General features: G+C 51.7%; 1 protein-coding gene across 5 annotated transcripts in view; it reads right to left on the bottom strand.

Moving 5' to 3' along the window:
• The window catches only part of LSR (lipolysis stimulated lipoprotein receptor), a 19,253-nt gene extending 7,891 nt beyond the window's left edge, over positions 1–11,362 (bottom strand). For 4 of the 5 annotated variants that reach the window (XM_074938108.1, XM_074938109.1, XM_074938110.1 and 1 more), the window contains exons 1-3: positions 11,123–11,362; positions 8,715–9,056; positions 3,162–3,281 (exon numbers count right to left, since the gene is read on the bottom strand). In XM_074938108.1, coding sequence (XP_074794209.1) covers positions 3,162–3,281; positions 8,715–9,056; positions 11,123–11,192 — 532 coding nt within the window. In that variant the 5' untranslated portion in view covers positions 11,193–11,362. Of the gene's footprint in view, positions 1–3,161; positions 3,282–8,714; positions 9,057–10,288; positions 10,500–11,122 lie in introns of those variants that run through there. The other variant, XM_074938113.1, reaches the window with a different exon arrangement.
• Between the last annotated feature and the right edge of the window lie 5,209 nt (positions 11,363–16,571).

Genomic DNA, 16,571 nt, shown 5'->3' with positions numbered 1-16,571 from the left:
ATTTGAAGCCAACTGTGCTATAAGGGTGGAGGTGGGGATAGCAAGCAGCGCACTGGCCCAGGTGGGCATTCAAACTGGCACCCGAGTGGTTGGTGCTTTAGAGAGCTCACTCACAAAGGGAAGAAATTAAAAAAAAAAAAAAAGATTTCGGCTGTAGCTACAGCTGGGTAACCCTGCCAGTCAGGTAGATCATCAATGATTAGGCCCTGCCATGTGGGCATTTGGTGCCCGGAATGGAGGAGAGACTGAACTCCTCTTTTTCCACTTATCTAGCAACAAATCCTCAAGCCAGGCTTTCAAACTTCATGGCTGCAGTGTCTGACTCTTGCCGCAGCAAGATTTGACGCGGCCATCCGGGCAGTCTTGCGTATCCTACAGGGGTGAAGTGGAGCCAGATGCTACATACTCCAGCAGAGAACCAAAGCCAGGGTGGGTTTGGCCACAGATCCACATGGTCCTGTTCTCCAGAACCCGCAAGCTGAATCTCAGATGGATTTGGCTGTAGATCCACTATATTCTCCAGGGCCTCCATAACAGGATCCATAACAGTTTGGACCAACGGCACATTATCCAGAGCACCAGAGAACTCCATCCTCCTCCTCCAAATGCCTCTCTCTGACCTCAGCCTCCGGGCTCCCATCAGCGCCAATCCCTTTGCCCAACTAGTCTTGCTCCCCTCTCCCTGTGGCTCCTAGGGTCTCTGTCTCCAATCTAGCCAGCACCCCCTCTCCCTTCCAAGCAGTCCACCCCCTCCTGTTGTGCCATGGTGGCTCTGGGTGGGGTGCTGGGCGAAGGCCTCACCTTCTGGGTGGGATGATGGTACCTGCGCCTGAACAGCCATCCAGCCAAGACACCTCTTATCCCCACAATGGCCGAACCCATGAGCACAAGAGTGCTAGGGGCAGGTGGGCTCTAGGATAAGGACGTTTGGGGCAGTCAGGCCACTGCAGAGGGATATTTAAGTGGGGTGATGGGAGGTTACAGAAGACAACTCCTTTCAGATCAGGGCTCCCCAGGCACAGCTGTCCTGAGGGAGGCCCCCAGGATGGAGGCTACTCAGTAAGGGTGCCGGAAAAGCATCTCCAGACACGGCAATATTTTGCCCACCACTGAGCTCCTTTGCATCACTGCATTTCCATTCTACAGAGAGAGGGGGATGGATGTGCCTGCTGAGATACAAGCCAGGAGTCCTGACTCCCAGCCCCCGCCCGCCAGATCTCCACAGATGAGCTGTGCAGCACTGCTACACCCACACAACTGAGTGCCAGCCTCCTTTGCTGTCCCCTAGTGGCAGGGAGCTGTGGCACTGCTCATGGGAGTGACACACTGGTATCAATGACATAACCCTGGAAAAACGCAACAGGATCAGAGTAATTCCAGGGCTAATTACTATTAGGTAGTGGAGTTCCAGTGCCCAGAGGGTTGCTCTCTAAATTTTGAAACAGGCAGGACATCTGGGGAGAAGAGCACGATCAGCACAAAAAGCTCCTGTTCCCAACAAACTAGAACAGCCAGGCAAAGAACCCAGGAGTCCTGTTTCCCAGGCACCCCCTTACTTTAACCCATTAGACCCCAATCCCCTCACAAAGCAGGGATAGAACCCAGGAGTCCTGGCTCAATTCCACACACCCTCCTACCCCCCCCCCCCCCCAAAAAAAAATCCATTAGACCTGGGTTCTATGCCTGGTTTGGGGAGGGAAATGAGGAGTCCTGGCTCCCAATCCCCTGCTCTAACCCACTAGGTCCCACTCCCCCAGGGATGGAACCCAGGAGTCCTGGCTCCCAGCCCCCTGCTTTAATGCACTAGAGTCCGCATCCCTTTCAGAACCCGGGATAAAACCCACTGCAGAATACAGAATCCCTTTTAGCTCCAGCAGGTAAGCTAGCTTCTAACTCCCATATCTCCTGTTAGCAACCAGGCCAGGAGGGAGACAGTAAATTTATGAGACGGGCAGCAGGGAAGAAGAGACGCTTCAGGAGATTTGGGGGGAGGGGCATGTGGAAAGTCACATCTTACACCAGCTGCAAGTGTTGCTAGGTAGTGCTGCATGATGGTTGGCACTGTGACTGGGAGTCAGGACAACTGGGTACTATTCCCACCTCTGCCAATGACCTACTGCGTGAAATGGGCAAGTCACTTGGCCTGCAAGCATCACCTCCCCCTTCCACTCTTTGTCTCGTTGTAAATTCTTTGGGGCAGGGACTGTCTCTCGCTGTGTGGGTAGCGCCTGGCACAATGGGGCCCCCAATCTCAGCTGGGGCAGGGACTATTTCTAGATATGTGTCCGTGCAGTGCCCATTGCAATGGGGCCCCAATCTCAGTTGGCACTATTGTAATGTTAATAATGAAGTGATTGCTCTTTAGGAAGCTAGGCCAGCCGTGCTGGACAGACACGCCAGCTCACAGATGACACTGAATGGGAAGGAGTTAATTGAAAATAGCAGAGAAGACAGAAGTTAATTCAAAGGGACTGTTGGAAAAACCTTCTTAGTTTCTGCTCCCTAAGTCTTTGTATTAACTCCTGTCCTCTCTGCTATTTACCTGACTGGGAGGTTGAAAGTCCTGTTTGCGGAGCAGTGCAAGCAGCACAGAGAGGAAAGGGTCCATGAGGAAGATGCCGTGGGGCAGAATCGGAAAGGCCCCGGGGATGAGGAAGGGAGGCAGGAGCTGTGTGAGAGCAGGACAGCACTGCCCTGCGTGGGCTGCAGGAGTCACCGCTTCCCCTTTCTGGTTACCCTCTTCCTAGCCCAGGGTGCTGCTAATGCCTCTGATTGGTGCTGCTGTTACTCTGCTCCAAAAGCCACTGTCGGGGAAGTTGGGCACTGGGCAGAGAATGGCATGCACCGATTTACCAGCAACGTGTAGAAAGGGAAGTAGCTGCCTATCTGGCCCAATATCTGCCCCTGCCCAGCCCCATATGCCAATCTCCAATTCCTGCTGCCCTGGAGCAGAGCGGTGAGCCCATCTAGCCTGGTATCCCACCTCCTCCCCAGATCAGGCCCATGGACCCATCTAGCCAAGCATCCTGCCCTTTAGCAGCTGCCCCGATCAGACCCACGGGCCCCATCTAGCCTGGCATCCCATCTCCGACAGCACCCCCCCAAACCCCAATAGAACATCCCGCTCCCCACCTGTTTGTGTCCCAGTCCTGGCCACTTACCCAGCACGATGAGCTCGGCGTAGGCCTCGTTGTTGCCCTGCAGGTCTTGTGAAGAGGTAACGGTGCAGTAGTACACGCCACTGTCGCCCCAGGCTGTCTGGTCAATGCTGAGGTCGGCATCTGCAGGGGAGACAGATGAAGGCAAAGCTGGAGACACCAGAGCCAGGGCAGGAGAATCGGAGTCACAGGCTAACATGCAGGAGGGGTCTCCAAGCAGGAGAGGTCTCCAAGCAGGAGAGCCAGTGCACCAACAAGGCCTTTCAGCATAGTCTATGCAAAGGCAGTGGTGTCCAGGGGTTACAGCACAGAGCCAGGACTCCTGGGTTCTATCCCCAGCTCTGGGAGGGGAATGGGGTCTACTGGGTTAGAACTGGGGAGGCTGGGAGTCAGGGCTTCACATTATTGATAAGATACCAGCCAACTGGACAGTATTTAGAGAAACAGCCACAAAAATGAAGTGGGTCCCTGGGGGAGGCTCTCTGGCCTGCGCTGTGCAGGAAGGCAGACTGGATGGGCATGATAGTCCCTGCTGGCCTCTGTGATGTGGGGGGCGGGAGGGGAAATCTATGAATTATCCAGGGCTCGTGGGACCGAGTTATGCAGAGAAATTAAAAGCGGAATACTCCCCACAGGGCTCAACGGCTGCAGCCCCCGCCTGCTGATCTCGAACAATGGCACTTCCACCAATTGAGGGCTTTGAAAACCGAAATGAACACTAAACCCTGAAGTATGCACACAAGCCACCATGCCCTGCTGTCAGGAACAGGCTGGAGTAGCAGGAAGCCAGGGAACAAGCCCTTTTGATCTCAGCAACCCAGTGGCAGAGCTGAGACTGGAATCCAGGTATCCAGAGTCCCGGCCTGGGCAGCTCTGGGACAAGATTTTTCAGAAGTGGGTAATGATTCTGGGCCTGGATTTTCAGAATGTGCCGACTTCCCAAAAAAGAAAAGAAGAAGTCAGGTCTCTGTAAGGAGTCCCACGCAAATCACTAGTTACGGCTGAAAAATTTCAGCCCAATGTACAACGTTCCCTCTAATTTTTTACATGCGGAATGAATTTTATGTGCACCAGTATGGAGGTGATGTGTGGCGTTGGTGGGACTGAGGGGTTCGGAGTGTGGGAGGGGGCTCAGGGCTGGGGCAGAGGGCTGGCGTACAAGGGTGTGAGGGTTCCAGCTGGGGGTGCAGGCTCTGGGGTGTGGCCAGGGATGAGGGGTTTGGGGTCCAGGCTGCCCCAGGGCTGCAGCGAAGAGAGAGAGAGAGAGAGAGAGAGAGAGAGAGAGAGAGAGAGGAGTCCTCGCAGCCCTCTCTCACCACACTGGGGCAGAGGCACCTCTTGTCTGCCGCAGGAGTCCCGGGGCCGGGGGAGAGGCACCTCTTGCCCCTGCGCAGTCCTTGATAGCCTGCTGTGTGGCCACATGGCTTAGAGGAAACTTAGCCTGGCTGTGTGGTGTAGTGGATAGTGCGCCAGATCGGGGGTCAGGACACCGGGGTTCTATCCCCAGCTCTTGCCTTGACCTCAGACATGCCACTTCACCTATGCCCAAGATCTTGTATATTGTTGGTTTTAGGACTTGAACTGTGAGTCAGTTTTGACAAACTTGGTCTAGGATTTTGCTGCATGCCCATTAGATCATCTTGTATTTTGGCCGGACATCTCCTCTCATCTGGCCTCCTGTATAACACAGGCCAGGGACTTTCACCCTGTTACCCACAGATTGTGTTGGACAAAACCATCTTCCAGAAAAGCCTCCAGTCTGGATTGAATGACCCCAAGAGATGGACAATCCACCACTTCCCTGGGGAAGTCATAAGGGTTAATCACCCTGGCTGTTAAATTTGCCCTTCCTTTCTACTTGAAGCGTGTCTGGCTTTAACTTCCATATGTTGGTTCTTGTTCTACCATTCTCCACTAGACTGAAGAGCTCATTAGTACCTGGGATTTTCTCCCCATGAAAAAGATCAAATCACCCACTGATCTTCTTTTGGACAAACTGAAGAGATCAAACTTTTTCATTCTCTCACTGTCAGGCCTTTACTCTAGCCCTTGGATTATTTTTGCAGCTCTTCTGCAGTTTTTCCAACATCCTTCATAAAAAGCGCACCCCAGAGCTGGACGCAGCCTTCCAGTATCGCTCTCCCTGATGCCAGCAAGCTTTTTACACTTTATAAACAAGCAGTGTCCCCCGCTGCTCCAATTCACTGAGTGATGCTGAAATCTGGGATCTGTGACATCAAACGATCATCATAAAATCCAGCCACGACACCTAGCAGCCTAACTAGAACATAACTAGAGTCCTGAGCTAATTGGTTCAATTCTGCTGACCTGCATCTTCAGCCATAGTTTCAATTAGATTACACTTCCTGTCCCAAATGGTAATTAAACCTTTGCAAAGCACTGCAAGGATGGAAAGTGTTATTAAGGGAATCATTAGAATTGTGATCAGCTGTAATTAGGGTTATGACTTAACTGTTGGGTACTGCTGTTAGCCAGTTGCAGTGTTCCACCCCTGAGCTGGCTGCATTCTGGTAGGGGGAAGTGATCCACAGTTTATAAGCGCAAGACTCTAGATGAGTGTTAGAAACTGAAGATTTTTGCTGCATGAATCACGCACCAGTTTAGCCAGGTTACAACAAAGCTGCTGTTATCACAGAAACGCCTCCGGGTAAGACAACACAAAAAGAAAAGGCATGATAATTTAACAGAGTTTGGCTGGAGACAGTTGAAGCACAGCTCCAGTTGGTTTTAGACACATGATCGCAGGGCAAAGAGTTTTGCTGTGGACTTTTGACCCACCATAATACAATGCGGTTGATTTACATTGTGAAACTACAGCAAAAGCAGTAGAACCTGAAAATATTTGTATTGGAGTAGAGCCAACCGATATCCAGGCCCCATCATGCCTGGCACTGCTGAGATGCAGTCCCTGCCCCGGCTGAGATCCGGGCCCCATCATGCTGGGTGTTGCCCAGACACAGCAAGAGACAGTCCCTGCCCCAGCTAAGATCCAGGCCCCATCATGACAGGCGCTGCCCAGACACACAGCAAGAGACCGTCCCTGTCCCAAAAAGCTTCCAATAAAACTACACAATGGCAGGTTTTTTATCCCCAGATGGGGAAACTGAGGCAGAGGGGAACGGACTTTTTTTTTCCAAGGTCATACAAGAAGTCCATGGCAGAGATGGGAATTGAACCCAGGAGGCCTGAGTCCTAGTCTGTGCCTTAATCACAGGACAGAATCCCTCTCCCCTTCCTGATGGAGCTCAGAACATCTGACACCAGAGCACTCAGCTTAACCTTAACCAGATACTTCTGTTCTGATACCCAGGTGTGGGTCACTGCAGGGCTATGAGTGGTTAGAGCTGGAACAGGACCCAGGAGTTCTAGTCACAGATGGGGGACTCAGCACCCTCACCCTAACCCAATGCCCCAGCAGTGCTATGCTGCAAAGAGCTGGGTGGGGGCGCTGGCCCGAATGCCCCAGCATGGTGAAATGTGTAACAGAGACTGTGACAGTTTGCACAATGGTTAAAGATCCCCTACTATTGTTGGAGTTTGGCCACAACGCTCCTGCTATTATAGGGAGCTCAATTCTGCCCCTCTCAACTTCTCCACCGGCTTCCGGTCATACACAGCATTCTTTGCTACCTGCCCTAAACTCTCTCCTGTTACTGTCCACTGTTAAATATTTGTTTTGCCAAATCCCAGAGGTGGCTGCATTTCAGCACTGGGTGAGTGACACAAAAGGGCTATTAAGGAGTTGTAGCATTCCACCCCAGAGGTGGCTGCATTTCTGTGGTGGTGAACTCTCTTCCAATAGCTTAATGGCAGCACTTTCTTTTCAGAGCTCCCACTTCAGTTTCAAAGCCACTGCTGTATTAGTTCCCTCCTTCTGGAAACCAACACGCCACCAGCATAAACAGGAATTATCCGGGCTTGGAATTAAGACACTCAGCTGGGACTCGGGAGATCTGGGTTCAGTTCGTGCCCTGCCACAGGCACCCTGAGTGAGCTTGGGCATATTACATCGCTCTGTGCCTTAGTTTTCCCAACTATAAAACGGGGATAATAATCCCCGCTCTGTATCTTTAGACTGTGAGCTCTGTAGGGCAGGGACTGTCTCTCACTGTGTGAGTCTGTGCAGCACCTGGCACTACAGCCCCAATCTCAGCTGGGGCGGGGACTGCCCCCATTTCTCTGGCTGCTACCATAAAACACCTAATAAGCAAGCAGTACAAACGCTCTGCCTCCCCGCCTCCTGTTATCCGCATCTCAGTTGGGGGATCCCTAGGCCCCACCAGAATGCACCTAATAAGCAAACACACAGCAGTCCCTCTGCCCCATATATACTGAGGGTGATGGTGATGGGGCACCACTCATAAAAGTCCCCTGAGCGCTACCGTAATACACCTAATAAGTGAGTTGGGGGTTACCAAGGAATACCTAATAAATGACCAGCACAAGCCCTCCACCTGGCACAGTTACTCCTGAGGGCCTTTTGCACCAAAAAATTCTGCTAATTTTTTGGTCAAATAAATGTGGAGGCTCCAGCATGGCATTGGGGAGCACAGGCCACTGGCTGCACAGAGCTCAGCAGGGGGTCTGGGTGTCAGAGTGATACAGCTCAGCAGGAGGGTCTGGATGTGGGGAGCTCAGTGGTGGGGAGGTCCAGGTGCTGGGGGAGTGGGACGGGGATCCAGATGCAGCTGGTTCGGACTCAGTAGGGTGGGGAACCAGGTGTAGGTGGCTCTCTGGGGTGGTCCAGATTAAGGGGGAGTGAGGCTTGTCAGGGGTGAGGGAGGCTCAGCGGGAGGGTCTGGAGATGAGATAGTCTGGACGCACTGGGGTTGGGCAGATGGTGGAGCAGCTTCCTGTAAAGCGATCGCTCCTCAGCTGCAGGGGGAGGGATGCATGCCAGAAGCACGGGGGGGGGGGGGGGGGGGGTGAGGGGGGGGGGGGGGAAGGAGGAGAGAGAGAAGAAGGGAGGCAGTTTGCAGAGCTTCCTACAGCCAGAAGAGAAATCTGGGGGTGGGTTGACAGCCCCAGATGCTGTGCAGGGAAAGAGGAAGTCCTGTCCTCCCCAGGACTAACAGCTGAGTCCAACGCAGGGTAGGAGCCACCTGCCGACTCTTCCTCAGTCCCGCCCCCTGCACCACAGTGATTTACCTCTCTGCCAGCTGCCCTGGGCACCCAAAACATACTGCTGGCGAGGGTCATATGACCGCTCTTGTGGCTTCCCTTTCCTTCACCATCAGAAGGCCATTTTTCTGCGGGGAAGCAAAGAAATCTGAAGGGGACACAAATTCTGCGCATGCACAGTGGCGCAGAATTCCCCCAGGAGTACACAGTGTTGTAGTTCCCTGCACCCAGTGTATTACCATAATATACCTAATAAGCCCTCCACCTGGTACAATGCCCATCACACACCTAATAAATGAGTTGCGGTGGCTACCACAACAAGCCCTCCACCTGGCACAACGCCCCCCTGGAATGCTACTATAATCTAATAAGTGATCAGTAAAAAAAACCCCTCCATCCTTCCCTGGAACCTACTGTTGGTGATGGTGATCCGACGCCCCTGATAGAAGTCCCCCAGTGTCACAGCGTTGCCCTGCTTTGTAGCCACCACCCGCACTGTGCGAGTGTTGTCCTGGCACTCCACATAGGGGTTGTATCCGGGGTTGTTCTGCTGCAGCTGGTTGTTGATCTGGCTCTCCTGACTGCTGGGGTTGAAGGCATCGGCCAGGCGGCTCCGGCAGTAGGACTTATACTTCCAGGTGACTATGGGCAGCTGGGTGGCTGAGGTCTGATAGTTGCACTGTAGGGTAACAGGCTGGAAGAGGATCACCACGTTGAAAGGGTTCGGCACTGTGACTTGCATCCCGTGGGCAGGGCCTGGAACAGAGAAAGGGCAGGGTCAGCTGGGAGGTCAGGTCAGCTGGGCCAAGGAGGGTCAGATGGGGAAGGGGGTATGCCCCAGGCAAGTGAATGACAGAGCCAGAAAAGAACCCAGGAGTCCTGCCTTCCAGCCGTTCTAACCACTAGACACCCCTCCCCTCCCAGAACTGGGAACAGAACCCAGGAATCCTGACTCCCAGCCCCCCTGCTCTAACTACTAAGCCACATTCCTGTCACTCTAGAAGTCAGATTTCCATTACAGTGGTTGACTCAGACATGACCAGACTAACTTCTCTGTCTGCCCCCTTTTGAGGGTAAACAGCCATTGAAGAGTCAAGCGTAAGAGGTCTCAAGTGAATTGCCAAGCTTTTGGACCACACTGCAGCCCCTAAAGAGTTAACATCTGATTGTTTCCTTATTACAGAGCAAATCAGGAACTCGTCATCACTTGGATCAACATCACTTCCACTGGCCCATGAGCCATTCTGTGACACACCCAGCCCCTTGCTAGCCCAACAATCCCTGACCTCACTGCATTCAAAACAGGAAAGCCTGGTGCTTTTCAAAGTCATCAGTTACTAACCCACACAGCTTCAAGTCTAAAAACAGCTCGGATATCATAAAGGTGAGTGGCAGAACTGGGAATAGAACTCGGGAGTCCTGGCCCCCAACTCCTCCTCCTCTAACCCACCAGACCCCCACGCCCCTCCCAGAGCTAGAAATAGACACCAGGAGTCCTGGCTCCCAGCTCTAACCACTAGACCCCACTCCCCACCTAAACCCAGGGCTAAAACACAGGAGACAGAGAGTTGGGACTCTTCAGATTTATCAGGTCTCAAGCCCTCAGTGAGGAAATACAGCCTCCTCCTACTGTGACCCCACAGCAGCCATTTTAAAACACCCACAACACCACTGACCCCAACACTTTCCAGGTCACGACGCCAACAATGTTCTCCGTGCACAGTACGGCATGCATTCCACTTAAAGGGTAGGAGGAAAGCCAGGGCACCAATTACACTGGGAACATGGTCATGACACCGGGGTCCACACCCCAGGGGAAGGGGGGGAAGTCCTGACCAGAGATATCAGCTATATCTATCTTTTGCTGAGAGATCAGGGTGCTTTTCCAGTACCCTGCATTCACACCACCCCACAGGGCCATGGGTAACAGAAAGCCCCTCCCTTGAGGCACATTACCCAGCAGGGAGTTTCGACAGATGTGAGCTCACCAAGACAGGGTGGCTGCCCTTCCGGGAAGGAGGCCACACTTGTGTCTCTGGATTGGGGTGCACCCAGCACCAGGGAGAGCTGTATGTATGTGACACAGGACACCCCGCAGTTACCTCACTTGGCGTGGGAAGCAGAACAGATCAGCGGGCATGAAACCCAGGGTTGTGGGAAAGGTGAGGGCTGAGGAGGGAGCTGTATTTGGCAGCTTCTTGTGCTACCTGTTTACCTTGGAGGGAAAAGTTAAACACACACACACAGTGCAGAGAGAGAGACAGGCTGGTTAGACAGAACTGGGGGAGGTGAAAAGACACATGAAGTCTCTGATCCCACTCCCCCACCCCACTACCTGGGACCCCCAAGCTGCCCCCACCCCGCTACCTGGGACCCCCGAGCTGGGCCCTGAACTGCCCCAGTAGCTCAAGGGGACCCCTATGCCAACCCCCCATGCCCACTAGTGGGGCCCCAGGCAAGGCGCAGCCCAGGGACCCACACTAACCCTGCCCACATCCACTAGGGGGGCAGCCTAGAGACTCCCCCATTCCAACTAGTAGGGCTAAGAGCACACCCAGATGGGGGGGGGGCGACCAGCTCAAGGACCCACACCAACCCCCTCCCCTGCGGGGGCTCAGCAGCCCCCACCCTGAGGGAGCCACAGCTGGGCGGGGCTAATCCCCCTCACACCTCTCCCCTCCAATCAGCCCTCGAGTTTCTCCCTTCCCGCCCCCTGTAGCTCGGGGCAGGAGATCCCGCAGAGCACAACTCCCCCTCAGAGGAGGGTGGAAGGGCGAGGGGTATGGCGGTGCCGTCGCTCGCTCGCCGGGCAGGGACGTTACCTGAGACCCATGCGCCGACCAGGAGCCACAGCAGAGTCCGCAGAGCCGGCTGGGGTCCCCGGGTCTCCATTCCCGCCTCCCACAAGCAACACAGGCCGGGTTGATTCACCCGCGTCGGGCTCCCCCTTCCCGCCAGAGTGGGAGGGGCGCTGCCCCCTTGATTCGGCCGCGTCCGACTCCCGCTGGATTCGCCCGTCCGCTCCGCGCGTCTGTCTCCAGCGCAGGTGCTGCAGCCTCGCCCAAGAGGCGGGACGTACCACTTCCTCGCGGGAGTTGGGGGGTGGGAGAAGAGAAATACCTCCCTCCTGCACAGCAGCCCCTCAAGCGTGGGCTGTCAACTCTGATGCCGTCGTGTCTTTGAATCAGGGGCTGCCCCCCCTTCCCCTTTAAAGCTGGGGTTTAAAATACACAAACCCCTCACCTGTCTCCCTGTCCCCCCTCCCGGGTTTGAAAATGGTCCGGCCCAGGTACCCATAGGAGGGTACTTGGGGCAAACCAATTTGTAGTTTGGAAATTGGGAGTGAACTTTGGTTGGTTTATCCTCCCCCCTATGCCAATGAATTGGCCCAGGGACACACCCTAGACCAAGTTGTGGGAGAAACCAAAGTAACTTTAAAAATGGGGAAGGGGAATGTAACATTCCCCGCTTTATGAAAATGGACTGGCCCAGGGGCACACCCTTGAGAAAGGGGTGGGAGAAACCAAAGTAACTTTTTAAAGGAGTTGGAAGGAGCGCAATAAATATAACACCCCTCACATAATTGGGAAATGGGCTGTCCCAGGTGCAGCCAGGCAAAGTGTGTGTGCTGATGTTTCTCTTTCTTACAGGGCCAGTAGCACTGGGACCAAAGTGGAGTTTTACCACTGGCCTCAGGCCCAAAGCCCTCTTGATCTAACAGACTCTGTCCAAAAAGTTTTAAAGACTTTAGAAGGAAGGAAACAACACTGGGAGTGAAAAGTTTTAGAAACCTGTTTTTGGAGGGGGAAAGGGAAACTTTCAAAACTTTTTTCCCTTCCAAAAAAGTTTCTGAAACTTTTTCCACTGCCAACAAATGGTTTGGAAAACTTTTTTTGCAAACAGTGTTTAAAACTTTTCTCCATGCTCAACAAATGTTTTGAAAACTTTTTCCATCTCCAAAAGAAAGCTTCAAATGCTTTTTGCCTCCAAAAAGAGTTTCAAAAATTTTTCCTATTAAAAAAAAGTTTCTGAAACTTAACTACGAGTTTTGAAAACCCTTTATCCTTCCAAGAAGAGTCTCCAAAACTTTTTCTTCTTCCACAAAAATTTCAAAAACGTTTCCCTCTGCAAAAAAACTGTTTCAAATTTTTTCCCCATCTCCCCAAAAGAGTTTAAACCCCTTTTCCTGTGGAAAAAAAAGTTTTTAAAACTTTACTCTCGGCACAATAAAAGTTTCCAAAACTTTTTCCCCTTCCAATTTTTTTTAAAAGGTTTATTATTAATTATTTTTTATTTTATTTAGATTGGTGTAACATCTAGGTGCCCTAGTCACGGACCAAGATCCCAATGTGCTAGGTACCATACAAACACAGGACAGAAAGACAGTCCCTGTTGCCAAAGAGCTTTCAATGTAAGTATAAGAGAAGAGACCATATGGATTCAGACAGACCGACGGGGGACTGCAAGGAAACAGTGAGACAATATCCAACTCCCACCAAATATTTATCTCCCCCAGAACTTTTTTACCTGAGAGGCAGAAAAGTTATAGAAACTTTTTTTGAGGGGTGGGAACTTTCAGAAACTCCTTTTTAATCATAGAATCATAGAATATCAGGGTTGGAAGGGACCTCAGGAGGTCATCTAGTCCAACCCCCTGCTCAAAGCAGGACCAATCCCCAATCAAATCATCCCAGCCAGGGCTTTGTCAAGCCTGACCTTAAAAACTTCCAAGGAAGGAGATTCTACCACCTCCTTAGGTAACACATTCCAGTGTTTCACCACCCTCCTAGTGAAAAAGTTTTTCCTAATATCCAACCTAAACCTCCCCCACTGCAACTTGAGACCATTACTCCTTGTCCTGTCCTCTTCTACCACTGAGAATAGTCTAGAACCATCCTCTCTGGAACCACCTCTCAGGTAGTTGAAAGCAGCTATCAAATCCCCCCTCATTCTTCTCTTCTGCAGACTAAACAATCCCAGTTCCCTCAGCCTCTCCTCATAAGTCATGTGTTCCAGACCCCTAATCATTTTTGTTGCCCTTCGCTGGACTCTCTCCAATTTATCCACATCCTTCTTGTAGTGTGGGGCCCAAAACTGGACACAGTACTCCAGATGAGGCCTCACCAATGTCGAATAGAGGGGAATGATCACATCCCTCGATCTGCTCGCTATGCCCCTACTTATACATCCCAAAATGCCATTGGCCTTCTTGGCAACAAGGGCACACTGCTGACTCATATCCAGCTTCTCGTCCACTGTAACCCCTAGGTCCTTTTCCGCAGAACTGCTGCCTAGCCGTTCGGTCCCTAGTCTGTAGCTGTGCATTGGGTTCTTCCGTCCTAAGTGCAGGACCCTGCACTTATCCTTATTGAACCTCATCAGATTTCTTTTGGCCCAATCCTCCAATTTGTCTAGGTCCCTCTGTATCCTATCCCTGCCCTCCAGCGTATCTACCACTCCTCCCAGTTTAGTATCATCCGCAAATTTGCTGAGAGTGCAATCCACACCATCCTCCAGATCATTTATGAAGATATTGAACAAAACCGGCTCCAGGACCGACCCCTGGGGCACTCCACTTGACACCGGCTGCCAACTAGACATGGAGCCATTGATCACTGCCCATTGAGCCCGACAATCTAGCCAACTTTCTACCCACCTTATAGTGCATTCATCCAGCCCATACTTCTTTAACTTGCTGACGAGAATACTGTGGGAGACCGTGTCAAAAGCTTTGCTAAAGTCAAGAAACAATACATCCACTGCTTTCCCTTCATCCACAGAATCAGTAATCTCATCATAAAAGGCGATTAGATTAGTCAGGCATGACCTACCCTTGGTGAATCCATGCTGACTGTTCCTGATCGCTTTCCTCTCGTGTAAGTGCTTCAGGATTGATTCCTTGAGGACCTGCTCCATGATTTTTCCGGGGACTGAGGTGAGGCTGACTGGCCTGTAGTTCCCAGGATCCTCCTTCTTCCCTTTTTTAAAGATTGGCACTACATTAGCCTTTTTCCAGTCATCTGGGACTTCCCCCGTTCTCCACGAGTTTTCAAAGATAATGGCCAATGGCTCTGCAATCACATCCGCCAATTCCTTTAGCACTCTCGGATGCAACTCGTCCGGCCCCATGGCCTTGTGCACGTCCAGCTTTTCTAAATAGTCCCTAACCACCTCTTTCTCCACAGAGGGCAGGCCATCTACTCCCCATGTTGTGATGCCCAGCGCAGCAGTCTGGGAGCTGTCCTTGTTAGTGAAGACAGAGGCAAAAAAAGCATTGAGCACATTAGCTTTTTCCACATCCTCTGTCACTAGGTTGCCTCCCTCATTCAGTAAGGGGCCCACACTTTCCTTGGCTTTCTTCTTGTTGCCAACATACCTGAAGAAACCCTTCTTGTTACTCTTGACATCTCTTGCTAGCTGCAGCTCCAGGTGCGATTTGGCCCTCCTGATTTCATTCCTACATGCCTGAGCAATATTTTTATATTCTTCCCTGGTCATATGTCCAACCTTCCACTTCTTGTAAGCTTCTTTTTCATGTTTAAGATCCGCTAGGATTTCACCGTTAAGCCAAGCTGGTCGCCTGCCATATTTACTATTCTTTCGACTCATCGGGATGGTTTGTCCCGGTAACCTCAACAGGGATTCCTTGAAATACAGCCAGCTCTCCTGGACTCCTTTCCCCTTCATGTTAGTCCCCCAGGGGATCCTACCCATCCGCTCCCTGAGGGAGTCGAAGTCTGCTTTCCTGAAGTCCAGGGTCCGTATCCTGCTGCTTACCTTTCTTCCTTGTGTCAGGATCCTGAACTCAACCAACTCATGGTCACTGCCTCCCAGATTCCCGTCCACTTTTGCTTCCCCCACTAATTCTTCCCTGTTTGTGAGCAGCAGATCAAGAAAAGCTCCCCCCCTAGTTGGCTCCTCTAGCACTTGCGCCAGGAAATTGTCCCCTACGCTTTCCAAAGCTTCCTGGATTGTCTATGCACCGCTGTATTGCTCTCCCAGCAGATATCGGGAAAATTAAAGTCACCCATGAGAACCAGGGCGTGCGATCTAGTAGCTTCTGCGAGTTGCCGGAAGAAAGCCTCATCCACCTCATCCCCCTGGTCCGGTGGTCTATAGCAGACTCCCACCACTACATCACTCTTGTTGCTCACACTTCTAAACTTAATCCTGAGACACTCAGGTTTTTCTGCAGTTTCGTACCGGAGCTCTGAGCAGTCATAGTGCTCCCTTACATACAGTGCTACTCCCCCACCTTTTCTGCCCTGCCTGTCCTTCCTGAACAGTTTATAACCATCCATGACAGTACTCCAGTCATGTGAGTTATCCCACCAAGTCTCTGTTATTCCAATCACATCATAATTCCTTGACATCACCAGGACCTCCAGTTCTCCCTGCTTGTTTCCAAGGCTTTGTGCATTCGTATATAAGCACTTGAGAGAACCTGCTGATCGCCCCTCATTCTCAGTATGAGGCAGGAGCCCTCCCCTCACAGACGTTCCTGCCTGTGCTTCCTCCCGGTATCCTGTTTTCCCACTTACCTCAGGGCTTTGGTCTCCTTCCCCCGGTGAACCTAGTTTAAAGCCCTAATGGAGGAAAACTCTTCAAAACTTCTTTGTTTGAGGAAGGAAAAGGTTTTGAAAGGAGACATGGTTCAGTTATGAAAATCTGGGGCAAAAAGGTATTCAAACTTTGTGGAGGAGACGTTTTCCAAAACTTTTGTTGAGGGCTGAAAAAGTGTTTGAATCTTTTCTAAGAGAGAGGAAAGATTTTGAATGTAAGGACGAAAACGTTCAGGAAAGTTGTTTTTGGAGGGCAGAAAAAGGTTTTGAGAATCCTTGGGAAACTTTTTGGGAACCCATTGTATTGAAGGGAGTAAAGTTTTCAAAACCTTTTCATAGAGAAAACTAAGGTCCCAATCCTACAAACACGTATGCGTGTGCTTGCAGCGGAATTACTTCACTCCCACTGGGAACTCACTTGGCTATGTCTGCACTGCCCTTTTGTCAGTAAAACTTTTGTCAGTCAGGGGTGTGAAAAAAACATCCCCCTGGTGGACAAAAGTTGTACTGATGTAAAGTGCGGGTGTATACAGCACTTTGTCAGCGGGAGACGCTCTCCTGCCAACAAAGCTACCACCCCTCGTTGGGGGTGGTTTTATTTTGTTGGGAGGTGCGCAGTGTTGACATAGCCTTAAAGTTAGGCATATGCTTAATAGGAGCAGGACTGAAACCCCGAGCCCTGGCAGGTGCACCCTGCGGGGCTAAAACC

The sequence above is a fragment of the Natator depressus genome, chromosome 24 (genome assembly GCF_965152275.1).
Source record: "Natator depressus isolate rNatDep1 chromosome 24, rNatDep2.hap1, whole genome shotgun sequence".
Lineage (NCBI taxonomy): Eukaryota > Metazoa > Chordata > Testudines > Cheloniidae > Natator > Natator depressus.
Note: the sequence above shows the minus strand (reverse complement) of the source record. Positions and strands in the feature narration are given on the sequence as shown.